The sequence below is a fragment of the Camelus dromedarius genome, chromosome 3 (genome assembly GCF_036321535.1).
Source record: "Camelus dromedarius isolate mCamDro1 chromosome 3, mCamDro1.pat, whole genome shotgun sequence".
Taxonomy (NCBI): Eukaryota; Metazoa; Chordata; class Mammalia; order Artiodactyla; family Camelidae; genus Camelus; species Camelus dromedarius.
Window position 1 is genome coordinate 103,015,958 of NC_087438.1, and position 15,678 is coordinate 103,031,635.

Genomic DNA, 15,678 nt, shown 5'->3' on the forward strand with positions numbered 1-15,678 from the left:
ATCAGTCCTGTCCAACATGGTAACTACGGCTACCCATGGTGACTTAGCACTGGAAATGTGGGTCATCTGAATTGAAATCTGGACATGAAAGACACACTTAGTGTGAAAAAACACTAAAACATCTCATTAACAATTCTTGATAGTTATCTCACCTAAGCCCCATGACACACCCATGAGATAGACGTCAGCATCTTCCCCATCTGACATGAGAGAACTGAGGCGCAGAGAAGTGAAGGCAAGTTGGACGAAGTCACACAGCTAATAAGGGGTGAAGCCTGGCTTTGACCTGGGTCTGTGGGACTCTAGAATCCACACAGATTACATACATACCAGCACCTCTATGCAGTCCTTCTCACAGCAAACGAGCAAATGGCAATGGTCGCAGTGGCCCAGATATTCACTCCTCTCCTGACCTCACGCCCATGCAGGGAGTCATCGTATCGTGTCACATAGGAATTAACACTGAAACAGGGCCCGTGGGAGAGAGAGGGCTTCACCTCTGGTGCCCCACCGCCAGCTGTCGTGGCAAAATAGTGCCCAGCAGAAGGGAGTGCCGGACAAACACAGCTCTTGGCCCTCCTGAACGTCTTGGCGGCTGCACATCATTCAGCCTGACATGACACGACGTAGATTACCCCTGCCTTCCAGGCCCCGTTACTCTGGGGAGCATTTTGTTTCCAGAAAACCTCCCTGCCAGCTCCAGGCCCATCCTGCCTGCCGCAGCCCTTGCTGCTGTTGCCAGGTGACTCTCGCTTCACCCGTTTCCATTCGTCTTAGCCTTTGGCCTCCAAGCCCTGACTCCTTTGGAGCTTCTTTGCTCCATCAGTGCCCTGAAAACTCCAGTGAGACCCCAGGGCCTGTGAATCTGGTGGACTTTATCCCATCCGCTCTCACTGAAGCCCTTCCCTGGTGCCCACTAGAACCACTGGGACCTTGAGGGTGCTGGTTCCCCCAAAGCCTCACCCTCTCCAAGAAGCCACGGACCCCTTCCCCCACTGCTCTTTCTAAAAATTGAGGATAGTTGACATATAACATGGTATTAGTTTCTGGGGTACAACATCATGATTTGCTGTATGTATATACTGCAAACTAATCACAAGTTTAATGAGCACCCAGCACCACACAGAGTTACAATTTCCTTTTCCCTTGGGCTGAGAACTTTTAAGGGGAACAGCTTTCTTTTTAACAACTTTCACGTACACACCACAGTATTAACTGAACCCCCCCCCCCCCCAGCTGCTCTTGAGTCCTCGTAAATTCTCAGCCTCCCACAGCCCAGCAAGTCCGGTTAACTCCACTGCCAAGGTCTGTCCCGAACCCATCCACTCCTCTCCATTTCCATGCCCTGCCCTTGACCTGCCCACCCTCACCCCCTGCCTGCATGGCACAGCCATCCCCTAACTGCTCCCCCTTCCTCTCCGCAGGTCCATTCTGCCCACAGCAGCACGCGGAACCTCAAAACATAATTCAGATCATGTCACAAGGTTAAGTGACCGGGCTCGTGCCTTATTCATCTCTGAACTGCACAGCCTGAAGCAAACGTTTGTGGACTTAGACATGAGGTTACACTCTTACTGAAATGCCAAATAGAGCGCTGACTCCCGAGTCAGCCCCACACGTGTAGTGTCTTTACTGCCGGCATGTCGGGCGCGGGAACGGAGATCACCCCCCAGCCCCGGCTCTCCCCCTTCTCCTCCCACACGTTGGGGCCGAGACCCAGCCACCCCCGGCAGCCCTGGGCTGCTGGCTACTCACATTTGGTGTGCCTGTCGCACAGGGCCGATGCCCGCATGTCGCACAGCCGGATTGTCCCTTTGCTGCTGCTGTACACGAAGGTGTTGCAGTGATGGGGGTGGAACTCAGCCGCCGTGATCACCTCTGTGAGCTCCTCCATGTTGGCCGGCTTGATGTCAACGATATCTGGCACAGAAGAGTCAAGGAGGGGACCAGGAGAAGGGGACCTCGGGGTGATGTACCATTGCCACCTTATTTTAGTGCACACTTATAATAACTCTATGAATGAACCGGCAGGTATTACTGGTCCCAGGCAGAGGAGGTCCAGGGTTACCAAAGGCCACACTAGAGCTCAGGTCTCCCTTGCCCCTCATCAGGATTTCATCCCCCATAACCCTTATGTCCCATTCATATCAAAGTTACCCACTTATGTCATCATGCTAAAATGGGCCAAGTTGCAAAGACTTTCATTTCTCATTTTCTAATAATGATTAAGAAACTAGTTCCATGCCAACTGAATAATTCAATATATTTGAATCTTCACCCAGACTCCTGGGCTGAGAAGTGATATCTGTGACAGACTGTAAATCCTCTTCCACGAAATCCCTTAGAGCTTTTGAAATAATATGTTGATGATAATGATAATAACAGCTGCTATCATTTACTGACTACAGGTCAACACTGTGCAAAGCACATCATGTAATCCTTGTTACAGCTCTATAATCAGCACCTTCCTCACCCTTATTTTTTCAAGGGTGGAAACAGAGGCTCAGAGTATGTAAGTTGCCTCAAGTCACATGGCTAAAGATAGGCAGTCTTAGGGTTTTATCCTAGTTGCAAGATTTATACTCTTTAGTAATTATGCAAAATTTCTCTTATTGAAGATATACAGGACCTCAAGTCTCCATAAGTTGTGATTTGCTTTAGAGCTTGTGTGGGAGTTTAAGTATCAGAAAGAAGCGTCCAGTTGTGTGGTGTGACAGTTTTAGCCTCCCATGGAATATACTGTTAGTTTTATCATTTTTTTCTCTCCTCAGTATTTTCTTTTCTGATCAAGAATAATTATAAATTTGTAGATACTGACAGGCATATGCAGAATACATAAACAAGTTCATACTGTATAGCACAGGGAAATATATACACTATCTTGTGGTAGCTCACAGCGAAAAAAAAATGTGACAATGAATATATGAATGTTCATGTATAACTGAAAAATTGTGCTCTACACTGGAATTTGACACAACATTGTAAACTGACTATAACTCAACAAAAAATGTTAAAAAATAAAAATAAAACATATTGCAGTAAAAAAACTCATACTTAAAAAAAAATGAATGATTATACCGCTGTTTTTAAAGACCACATCCTTGTGTGTTAACATGAAACATTTGCCCTTTCACTTATGGAGGTGACTCAGTGGAAACAAACGTGTTCAGTCAGGTGTCTGCAGGCCTGAGGGACTGAGTTTGTGCTGGTCACTTTACATCCCTACTGAGGGCTCGGGGGACCTGGGTGCAGGTTGGGAGGTAGCTGGCTAAGGCTGAGGACCCAGTGCCTTCCTGCAAAGGAACAGGCCTTGCGATGTGGATGCTGTGGACCAAAATTATGCTCACTTTTGAGCCACATTTGTGATTTTGCCCCACCTGTGTATCACCAGGTAGCATTTTTCACTTAATATTTTTTCCTACAGATCAACTTAAACCTTTTTTTTTCTCAACTTAGCCTTGTCTAAGCAGTAATCCAATACTCATAAAATCATGGGTTTAATGAGCTAGTTACATTTTAAATAATATACATGAAATCAATGCATTTAACAATTAAAAGGAACCCTGTGGCAGGAGTTTATGTATCACATTTTGGAAAGCACTGCGCCGAATCAACAAGCAGTAACCTGACACAGACTATGCTATTAGACTGGGATGGATAAAAGTCTTTAATGCTTTCCATGAAGCTGGTTGCCTAGTCCCCTCCTAGAGTTTAGATGAGGTATGAGTAAATGCACTGATATTTTTAGTTACACTGGCACTAACAAAGTAGTCATCTATTATTAAACATCACCCATGCTCCAGCACACAATTTGATGCAATAATGACTTTGTATTTGGTTGTGCCTCTCTCCCTTTCAATTATCTCTTATAAATCCTGTTGGGTTTTTTCTAACATTAGCTCGAGACTGAACTACATTACAGTTTACTACAGTTCCCCTCACCAAACCCAGATGCAAACATTACTTGGGTCTCCAGAGCACGCAGGTCCCCTAGATTCACAAAATACTACCTTTCAAGTCAACTGCTACCAGAGTTAGAAATATTACTGCAGTCAGCACCACACTCTGTGGAGCAGGAGCCCGTGCCCCACAGGCGGCGGCCCCAAGCTGCAGCTCTGACATCCTCCCCACCCCCCTGACCCACGCCCTGGGCTCTGCGGCCACGACACAGTGTGGGAGAAGCTGAGGTTAGTGTTCTGCTGCTGTCAGATTTCATCACCCTCCAGAAACAGCCTTCATATACCCTGCCGTGCCAGGGAGCATGTTTCTCTTCTCCCAAAATAGGGAAAGAAAATCTGGTGTCGGCTTTCTCAACCTCCACCAGTACAGCTCTGAAAACAGGCTTAACTGGAAGGGATCGGGGCTGTGTGGGAGGGGGAGGTGCCACATCTACGGCTATTTTTTTCTCACCTAAAAATAAAGCCCAAAAGTTAGGCTATGTGAAAATAAAGTGTTTAAACATACAGAGGAAACCAGGAACAGTCCCCACCATCAAGAACTCCATCCAGAACTGGGTCTGCTTAGGGCTGCTGCCCCTGGTTCCGACCTCCCTGCCTCCCTCCCTCCTGCCCACCCTGGACCTCGAAGCCTGCCCATCATCCCTCGCCCTCAAGCATCACCCTGTTTAGTTTAGTCTGTTTGTTTGTTTTTGAATGGCCCTCACTGAGCCAGCCTTATCCTAGAGGGAGTTCTTCAGCTTTGGGCCTGTGCTCTCTCTCTCAATTCACCCAGCACTGTGGGGGCTACATTTTTCAAAACCAGAACTTGGACACAGCATCTGACCTAGGATTTTTGTGTCCTCTGATGTGATGATTTTTTTTTTTGAACCACATGTTGGGACAAAAACATGATAAGGGATTTTTTGAATTGTTAACTGATGGCAGATCTTCTGAATTCCAGAAACATGTGGGAGAAGGAGTCTAGTGTCCAAAAATGCAATGGCTATGGGGAATGGCAGGAGAGCATATCTCACATCTGCATCATCTAGAAACTCAGCCTTCCTCCTCACGCTGTTCTAAAGGGAGTTACAGCCTCCAGGGTATTGGTTTTGCCCTTCACATTGGGAGGGAAGGAGAAAGGAGCTGAGCGATTCCTGGCTCCCTGTATTATCTTGAAAATGGAATGATGCATTTTGACAGTCAATTTTCTCTTCCCTATCCTTTAGAGCTCTCTAGCCAAATGATTTCCCCGTTGTCCCAAAGAACTAAATGGCAAAAGCAAAACAGAGCACAGCATTCACGGCTAATATACAAGGCAGACAGCCAACAGATTGCTATTAAATTAACCCTGGGGCTTGACAGATCTGTTCATCCTGACCTCAATGGCTTACGGCATTCCTTATTAATGCTGAACCCAGGCAAATTACCTCTGCTAACAAAAGGGGTTAATCTGCCTCTCTGCTGGGACTCTGGAGGCAGAGCTGAGGACAGGAGGGGGCACAGCCAGTTTGGCAGCTGAGCTCCATGCTTGGAAAGCAGAAGGCGGGAAGGTGAGGGCACCGCTGTGCCAGGCAGCAGCCTAAGGCATCATTTAAAATAATAATTGAAGACACTGGGAGGTCACCCCTTCAGGGATCAGCTTCAAACAAATAAGAAGCCAGAGCCATAAATTACATCAGCAGTGGGGTGAGGGAACAGAGAGGGTGATGGCAGGATGCTAAGGGGTAGCATGGGGACCATTCAAAAGTCATTTCCTTCATCCCAGTTTGGAAAAAACTTTCTACAAAAAAGATGTCTATTGCAAAGTTATCAAAGAAAACGACTGACAACAACCTACAAATACAGAAATAGGGAAACGACTAAGTTCCGATCTATTTCATTAAACTGTTTATGCAATAAAATTCCAAGTCTGTTTAAAAAAAAAACTTGTAAGAAAAATTGTATCTATAGTGTGATCAAAATGTCATTTAGAACTTACATTCTGAAACTGATGACCTAAAAAGCAAAAGTACCAAATGTTAGTGAGAGTTCCATCTGGGTGAGCTTATGAGTTTCCTTTTCTTTTCAATTATCCATTTGATTTCCACATTTCCTTTTAATGAAGTTGTAGTGTTTTCAGTGGAAAAAGTAAAGATATTTTCTATGTTTATTATATACATGTATAATTTTAGGTGAGGTAAGTTAGCTATAAAATATATACAGTTTCATCGTAGCCATGTAAAAAGAATCAGAGAAAGAGAGAGAGAGGACAGGGTGGGAGGAAATATGGTTGTAACTTAGAGGGGCATTGGATTCTAAGGTTGGCATCTAAGTTATCTTTCAGTGAACCTTGCTTGGGTCCATTCATTCATGTATCCTTTCATGTATTTCATAAACATTCACAATCTGCCAGGACTCTTCTAGGTACAAGGGGTATAGCAGTGACCAAAGCAGACCAAAAATTCCCGACACGTGGAGACTCTATTCTCGTAGGGGACATGGTCAGTAAACAAGATATGTAAATAGTTTTAAATATTGATAACAAATTTATGTATACTGGATAGTAACACTGTTATGCAGAAAAATAAAGCAGGGAGGGGAGAGAGGTGTGTATGTGTGAGTGAGGAGGGGTGTGTATGTGTGTGTGTGACTCTTGGATTGAACAGGAGAAGGCTTCCTGGATAAATTAAGAATTAAATTTTCTTCCCTTTTATTTCCTTATTTATTTTTCTGAGACCTTACTGTTGAGTCAGCTAGCATTAAGTTAAAATTGTGATGTAAATTCACTGCATGTACCCCAAAATTAGATGGTGAGATTATAGGTCATTATAATCTCTACAATGAATATGTCTCATTAGATCAAGAAAACAAACAGTTAAAAAAGTCATTTCCTTGGCCTAGAACCATCTATGAAAGAGCTGAGAGGCCAGGAGCCTCCTCTTTGGGTAAAGTTGAGGATAATATTGTGGTAAATATTGTGATTTAACAATATACAGTCAAAAGATTGGAATTCAGCTTTGAATCCAACTCCATTTTGCTCAGAGAACATGGGAAGGTCATTCTCTCTCTGAGTTTCAGTTTCTTTGCCTTAGAATGGGTATTATCCTATTAATTCTGTTAGCCTCTGAGAATTCTGATGATCAAATAAGACAATGGAAAGAAGGTTACTTATTAAATGGCTTTACAGTAGACTCAATAATCCCAAATTTCAAAGAAAACACGGATTTCTCCAAAAGACAGCTTTCACATGCATTAGTTTTGTGGGCTTTTGAGGGTGACTATCCTCATGTTTCCGTCATCACTGCTGATTTTGCACATACTGACAAGTTTTCCCCCAACTTTCCTTCTAAGCCAACCAGTTACAGGAGAGCCCCACCACAGGCCAAGCTGGAGAGTGGAATCTAACTTTACCTGGGCAAGGTACCCATGTTCAAAAGCAGCTGAAGCTTTTAAGATAGCACTTAAAGTCTGCCAGTCTACTGAGTGGAGAACAGCCTTACCAAGGTCTTGAAAACTGAGCATATTAGACTTGGATTCCATTTTAGGGACCATGAGTTTCTTTGAAGTCCTTATTTCCAAAGCCTGAATTTAATCTTTGGATATAAAGCAATGATTACAAAGCATCCAGATCTTGTGAGCTGAACGGACATGTTGCCTGATGATAACACACTGGAAATCTCCAAAGAGGACTCCGAGGGACAGTCCTCTCTTAAGAGCTTAAAAAAAGCCAATGTGCAAATATTCACAGAAGTTTTTGCCAACGGCTAGGCTCAATATGAGAGGACTGACAGAGACACAGGGTGCCTATTGGTAACTGCCTTTAAGTGTGTGAGCTGCAAAAGACGCTGGAATAAGATGTCCTTTATGATTATGGCGTGTGTATATGTGAGAAAGTCCTGTAACAACAGCCTCTTTCCTATTCATGTGACACAGAGCTTGAAATTTTAGAAAAACATCCCCAAAACCCAGTACTTCCTTCAAAGGCCAACACGAGTGTTGTTTTCTTTACGAAGTGTTCTAGCCCTTCTTTCATGATCCTTCCCACCTGCCTCTCCACAGCACCTTGAATGCACCTCTGTGAGAACGCCTAACCCATATTATTATTATCTGAGTAATTTAAGACAGCATGATAGATTACATTTTACTGGAATACAGAGTGAGATAGACCTAGATTTTAATCCCAAATCCTGTGACAAGTTACATGATCTCAAATGCCTTTGAACTTGTTAACTTACCAACAAAGAGAGGAAGAAAACTACAGAAGATGATGTGCACATAACATACCTGCTACTTCACACAGGCTCAAAAGGCTGTTAGTCTCATCCACCCCAGTACGGTTACATGTCTGCCTCCCTCTGTCCACATACTCATTTGGTAGCTTTGTGATATGTTGACTTGGTTAGGCTAAACATTTCTAAAATGTTTCTGGTTGCAGTAGGCTAAAAAAGTATATTCTCTCAGGCAAGCTGGAGGCCAGAAGGGAGGAAGCAGCCACTTTGCACATATGCACAAGTTCTCCCAGTTATTTAGTGAAACAGCAATCTAAGTGCTGCTGTAAGGGATTCTGCAGACGTGGTTAAAGGCACTAATCAGTCGACTTAAGTTAATCAAAGGGGGAGATCGCACTGGGTGGTCCTGAATTAATCAGTCAGAAGGCATTTAAACGAAGGCTTAGGTCTTCCTTGGGGAAGAGACTCCAAATGGATGCTAAGACTACAACTCCTCTCCCTTCTCTCTAAATCTTCCTTCTTGATGGCCACGTGTGGACATGGCCTGTGATGCTTACGCCTGTGGTGTTCTAGCTTGCTTGTCATTTTTCTGTTCCCACCACTGGCCTTACAGAACTTGGACTTGCTTGGCCAGGCACACAACTGCAAGGCTAATTCACTGTAACAAGTCAATCTCCTCTCTCTCTCTCTCTTACCTCCTGTCCCACCACCCCCTGCAAATGCAAACACACACTCTTCTGCTGCTTTTGTCACTCTAGTTGAACTCTGATTGATACATCCACCCTCTAGATTACGTGGGCCATGATATCAGGGAGGGAGTTTTATTCATCTTGGCATCTCCAGTGCACACAGTAAGTGCTCAATAAATATTTATGGGTTTTACTTTAATTCATTCTTGTGGCCCAGCAGCCTTTTCCTTAGGCAAAGTTTTTTAAGATGCAGAAACTCATAGTAGATCCACAGACCGGGATGCCAGGGCTTGTACGGTATGGATCATTTAGCCTGTGGTTTTCTTAGGCAAGAATGGGATCCAAGCAACAAGGTAAGAACAGGGGGCTGGGGATATGAGCAAAGAACAACAGCTACTATTTATAGAGCCTTCTCTTGGTGCCAGTCATTTGAGTGGCACCAAGTGCTAAGTGCTTTACATGATCACCTCCTTACAACAACCTTGTAAGAAAGGTGGCATTACTATCCCCATTAACTGATGAGGAAATTGGTGGCAGAGAAATGTTAAGCAACTTGTCAAGGTCACACAGATTTTAGGAGATGAATCTGGACTCAAACCCTGTGAATCTGACTCCAGAGTCTGCCTTCCCAATTACTAAGTGGTACTGCTCTGAGGCAGTTCATGAAGCCCAAAAGAAGCCTGCAGAGTGGTACTCTTGCCCTTTCCCCTGACAACACGAGCCTCTAAGGGCTTGCCCTGTGGGAGGAGAAATCTCCAGTCCCATAAAGTCCTGGGTCTGGCCTCCAATACACAGGGTCAGCATCTAAACAAGCAAGGCACCAGGCCTGGGGCAACCTGCCAAGGCTGCATTTAATATGGGAAGATGGGGGCTGCTTGGGCACACACAGGCCAATGTGCTGGACGTGTCATTGGAAGGGATGCTCTCCTTTTACACTAAATGCCAGACTGAGATTGATATGTACAGTTGTAGATGAAAGTCACAGCAGCAACAGGGGAGAGGAATTTGTACTAGCTCCACAGCTTCCCTCAGAGCCTGCCTGGCAGAATCCTATTGGATTAAAAGGAAGGTTGCTGTCCATGGTACTATGGAGTGACAGACGCTAGAAGCCAAGAGTTGCAGCTACATGGTCCCCTGATCAGGAAACCAACTCCAAGAGGGCCTCTTCAGTTGAGAAGTGAGTCTGATGCACAGGGCTGCTAAGACCAAGGTCAGAGATGATGTACCCTTGGAATCTAGAAGGCCTCTCCCAGAGATAACTTCTGTCTTATGCCTAGAGACTGGACTTATGCAAGGTGTGTCTTCTGCTCATCTTGTCAGCCTTGCTTACACCATGCACTACTTCACTCTCGGGGCCTTCTTGAGTTTCTTCCAACATGCTCCCTTCTGCCACAGGACCTTTGTACATGATGGCCCAATCTCTCCACACCTCTTTGCCAAGTTAGCTCATACTCTTTCTCTTACAAATCCCAACTCAATAATCAGTTCTTCAGTAAAGCCTTCTTTTATTCCCACCAGGTTTTAAAAAAAATGCTTTCACAGGACTTTTTGCACTTTGTAATTAGATACTCATGAGTGTGATTATTTGATGAATGTCATTCTGAAAGCAAAAAAATTGTTTCTTCCCACTCTTGTATCCCCATGGCTTAGTGCAGTACCTGGCACAAACTAGGTGCTCTGTATACAGTTGCTGAGAGCTGTAACTTTACTCTTACTTGATATGGATGTATTTAACAGGTGCCCTAATGGACTAGCTAAGAGCCTAGGTCAACTCATTCTCAGTTCTGAGAACAGAGTTCAAAGGATCCTAGGTATACCATAGTTTTCAGAAATAAGAAACATCCTTTTATAGCAATTTTCCTCTTATTGAAAAGTTAGGGCTGCCTCTTGTCCTAGAAATTCACTAATATAGAAGTGAGTTATTATTGTCCTAATATAGTTAACCCATTAAGGGCAAAGCCTGATCACTTTAAGCCAGAACCTGTTACACTAAACAGGGACAGACTGGCTACAGATGGAAGGAAGAGGATTTAAGACCAAGTGCCATGAGGCTAGGAATGCCTCCCTCTGTTACGGTGCTGAACACAAGGCCTGGCCCTCAGAGATGCCATGTGAGTAGGGTAACTAAGGTAAAATGAGAAACATCCTGCAGAGAACACCAGACTGCAGAACCAGAGGAGTCCAAAACTGAGAGGATGACCCAGATGATGAATTCAGCAGACTAGAATCTACCCGTCTAACATTCTACTTTTCTAATTTCCTTTTCCTTTCAATAATACTTGTGATTATGTTTGCCCCTGTTTATTGATCATTTACTTAGCAAGGTGCTGCCCTAAGCATATATGTATGTGTATGCATGTATGTACATATATACACATATACACACACAAATATATGCATGTGTATGTGTATATATGTGTGTGTGTATAAAGACCTTTAAAAATTCTAATAATCCTCTTTGACACAGCTGCTCTCTACAGATCATAAAGTAGAGACTTGGCTAAGTTAAAAAATCATGTTAAAGCTCACACAGCCAACAAGTAGTAGAGCAGGGTGAGAACTTTCTGTTTGTCGGACTCCAAAGACTGTGTTCTCAACCATAATGCCAATGTCACACCAAATGCTAGTCACTGGAAGTTATGACTTTTTTAAAAGCCATATTGCAAGACCACTTGTCTTAATATTTACTAGTACTTTTCTTTCCATAGCCATATATTGTAATTTAAGTGGATTTTTCAGTATCTGTGAAATCATAGGATTGATATGATAGTTGTATTTTGTAATATTCATTATCACGGACATAATTATGAAAACAAAGCCCATGTAGTATTTAGAAGCACCTTGCCTACCACCTCAGTGGTACTCATACCACACTTCGGGAACCCCACATTTCTCTATCTTAAATCACATTCCTTCTGTCTCCTTAGTGCGTAAGAGGCATTATAGGAATGGTACTAAATAAACACCATATGATTTAATAAGACCTATCTGAAAGTTGGCGCTTTCTGAGCTTGTTTTGAAAGAAAGCCGCTTCCTACCCCAGAGGTGGCTGCATTTCAGAGATGATACGCAAAAGGGTCGCAGTTTCTACATTCTGCTCAGTGCTTAGGGCGCTCTGGTTGAAAACAGCTATATAGATATCAGTTATCATCATTCTCATGATGGCAATGATTATTTTACATATGGCTGCTTTAAGGGTGAATGGCACGGTCTCATTTGTATTCCAGCATCTGGCAGGCTGTCACACATCTGCAGGATATAACCTAAATTGTGCTATTAATATTTCCCCTTTGCATTCTCCCCAAGGCATCTGTCTCCTAACATGCCTAAAGAAACTTCCCTCCCCCTTGAAAGCCTAGAGGCAAAATTCAGAAAACATGTCACCTAGGCTGGGGACAGCAGAAACTCAGAGTGATAGCAGCCGAGCCTGAGCAGATTTCTGGCTCTTGGAATAGATGTCAAGGGAGAAAGGGAACCACCACCCACATTCGTTCTATTAGCAGCTACACTTCCAGGCAAAATCTGTAGGCAGATTCTCCTGGGCTCAGACAGTATGTTGAGTCTGCTCTGTGATCAACACAAGATACCAGTCATGGTATTAGTGGTCAGTGCTCAGTGTTTCCATAATCACCACTACCAACTTACAGCTGCCTTCCCTGAAAAGCCTCGGGGAACTACTGAGCACTCTTCTGTGGTGGAGACTAGCTGATTGTGTACGTGAACCAGGGCTTTTTACTTATGCCCAACAGCTATGCTACATTTCCCAGCCTGCCTTGTGGTTAGAGGAGGTCATGTGACTGAGCTCTAGCCAGTGGAAGGCTTACTGCTTTAGACCCCAGCTCATAAGGGTCTCCCATGTGTGGTCCTATGCAATCATCCTCTTTTGCTGTACTGACGCAGATAAGCATGGTGACAATGCGGAGCCACAAGATGGAAAGGGCTTGAATCTCTGAATCACTGACTGGAAGAGGCTGCCTGCTGATGGAGACTATCAATACTGGACTTTGGAAGAGAAATAATCTTTTATGTGTTTGAGCCATTATAGAGTCTATTTTACATCAGAACATTCAGAGCTTCACCATGACTAATATAGTCTTAAGGTGAAACTGCCAGGTTAGATTTCATGATCAATTATCTACTGGATAGCTCTACTTTGATGACCTACCAGTATTTCAAACTTGATCTGTCCAACCAAAATGGTACTTTCTGTGTGTCAGAATATTCTAGGTACCGGGATACAGGAATGGATCACACAAAGTTCCTTTGCTCACAAAATTTACATTCTAATATGGCGAAACCCAAAATATACAAATACAAAAAACAATTTCAAATAGTGATAAGTGCTATGAAGCTAACAAGGATAGAGGGTTAATGGGAGCTACTTGAGAGTTAAGGGAGGAAATGCCTCTGAGGAGACATAAGACAGAAGTCTATATGCTGACAGCTGGTTAGCCATGTGCGCTGCAGGGAAAGAGTGTTCCAGAAACAGGGAAGGGCAAATGCGAAGAATGGAAGTATGAACAAGGTTTATCCAGGTACAGAAAAGAGGTTAGTTGGTTGAAGCAGAGTGAATTAGGAGAGAGCAGTGTGATAGGATATCAAAGAGGGAGGCAGGGCTACAATCGTAGAATCTCATAGTCCAAGGTCAAGAACTTGGATTTTATTCTAAGTCCAATGGGAAGAGACTGGAGTGTTTTAGTGCAGGGAGGAATGATATCTGAATTACATGTTGGAAGGTCCACTCGATTATGTGGAACATGTGCCATGTAGGAGAACAAGAGAGAATGGAGACCAGACAGGATGTATTGCAGTCACACAGGTGAGAGAAGAGTGGCCTATTCCAGCAAGGGCTGGCAGGAGTGGAGTTGGAGAGAAATGAGTTGATCTGATATATATTTTAGAGGAAGCCAAGGCTGGGCTCACAGATGGATGGAGTTGGGGGTGGGGAGGCTGGTGAGTGAGAGGGAAGATCAATATTGTTTCCTAGGTCAGTTGCTCAGCTGCCTGGGTAGTGAAACCATTAACCGGTCAGGTTTGGGGTGGGATGGACCACGTGGTAGGTGCTGAATAAATGACCAATTTTTAATATTCAGTGAAGGGTCCACACAGTAGGGTGAGAATGCTGGCTCAGACACTCATTCAGCAGTATTCTTGACTTCTCTACATTTTACCTAACAGAAGATAATAATACTAACATCATGAGGTTGTTATGTCAGATGCAGTCTTGGCAGGCAGAGACTGGGAGAAGTGTGATGGGGATGTAGGCACTGCTAATAAAGTTTGGTTTTCCAATCTGGATACTAGTTACACAGGAGTGGCCTGTCTGTGCAAATTCATCAAGCTGGACAATTATGTGCCCTTTTCAAACTGAGATTCTATGTGTGAAGTTCCCAGAGCAGTGCCTGGCATTCAATAAATGACAGCTATGATTATTTTCATTACTATGATACAATGAAAACCATCTCTTGTGTACCTGTGGTCTATAACTGTCCATACAGGCCAATTGTGAATCCATTAACAAGAGGAAGGAACCCTAAGCTGAACTCTAGGGTCTGGTCTTACAATTGATGAAGTCAAGTCTAGTTCTAATTCACGCCACACAAATGCCTCTGTGTGAAGGAACTGATTCAGAGGTCCAAATCAGAGGCAGTCCTGGCCTACCACTTGTAATTCAGTGCTTCCCTAACTTTGTCTGGATGAAAGGGTGTCACAGATGCCAGTGTAATTTCAAAGAGAACAGCTCTCCACAAGTGCTAGGTCTTCAGTCATGATTTGCCCCTCCCTATTCCACTTCCCCCCAAGCGTGCTCATACCTGAATACTCTTGATTCAAGCCAACTGGTTATTGGCCCCAAGGAAAGGATACTAAAACTTTGATTGGTTATTTCAAAATTCCATAGGTTAATCCTCAGGTCATCAGCTGACATGTAGGTTTCATAGTCGCTGTTGACTGATATGGAGTTGATGTGATATGTATGCGCGTTGGCAAATACTCTTCGTGGGGTGGCCTCCACCATCAGGTCCATGGGTCTCAGGACAGGCACCTGGGATACAAGAGAAACAAATCACTTCAGGACAAAAGCTCTTCACTAGGAAAAGAGCTTGCATGTTTATGTCCTTTCTTATGATACACAAAAGAGCTGCAAGGTAGAGAAAGTGACTGATAAATCACATGGTTCCTATTTCCTTTGGTTCCTTTTAGTTTTTCTCCTTCCTTAAAAAAAGTCATCATCACTTAGCTCTGATGGGCAATTTCATCCTTTACATTCTAAGCTTTTTTCCAGGACCCTCCAGGTGGACTCATCTCAGGGGAACTTAGAACCCACCCTAGGGTCATCAGCTATCAGACTTGTTGTTCCAGATTGTTTGAAACATGTTTTTAAAAGGAAGTTGTGAGAAAATTTTAGAAAAGTCTATTTCAACTGAGATTTAAATTTATCCTTCATGGCTTTGATGGTCTAGACCCCATCCTGGCTTTGTCCTCGATCCTTACGGGAATTTTGGAAAAGCATATAATTGCCCAAGATTCTAGTAGCCCCAAGTCAGCCATTAGTATATAGGTCATCCCTTGACATCCTGTTTAACCTGGGAGTCTTGTTTAACCTGTTGTGTTGGTGTACCACCTTCACATCAACGATCCTTGCTGGGACAATAAGTTACATGGTCATCTTACTGGTATACAAAGGATACTCAGTAAGTATGTGTTTAAGGAGCAAGTAAGGATATGTGAGTAAATGTTTTCTTCCCCACAGGTCAGAGAATCAGGCAGATAAATAGTTTCCATACAAGAAGCTCTTCCTGGCAAATATGAACAAGGACCCATCACTGTTCTGACTCTCTCTTT

General features: G+C 43.6%; 1 protein-coding gene across 9 annotated transcripts in view; it reads right to left on the reverse strand.

Annotated features, from left to right (window-relative positions):
* PPP2R2B (protein phosphatase 2 regulatory subunit Bbeta) overlaps positions 1-15,678 on the reverse strand; it is a 424,199-nt gene that overhangs the window by 36,496 nt on the left and 372,025 nt on the right. For all 9 annotated transcript variants that reach the window (XM_064484419.1, XM_010990345.3, XM_010990344.3 and 6 more), the window contains 2 exons: positions 14,701-14,878; positions 1,756-1,920 (listed from right to left, as the gene is read on the reverse strand). In XM_064484419.1, the coding sequence (XP_064340489.1) occupies positions 1,756-1,920; positions 14,701-14,878 (343 nt within the window). The remainder of the gene's footprint in view (positions 1-1,755; positions 1,921-14,700; positions 14,879-15,678) is intronic.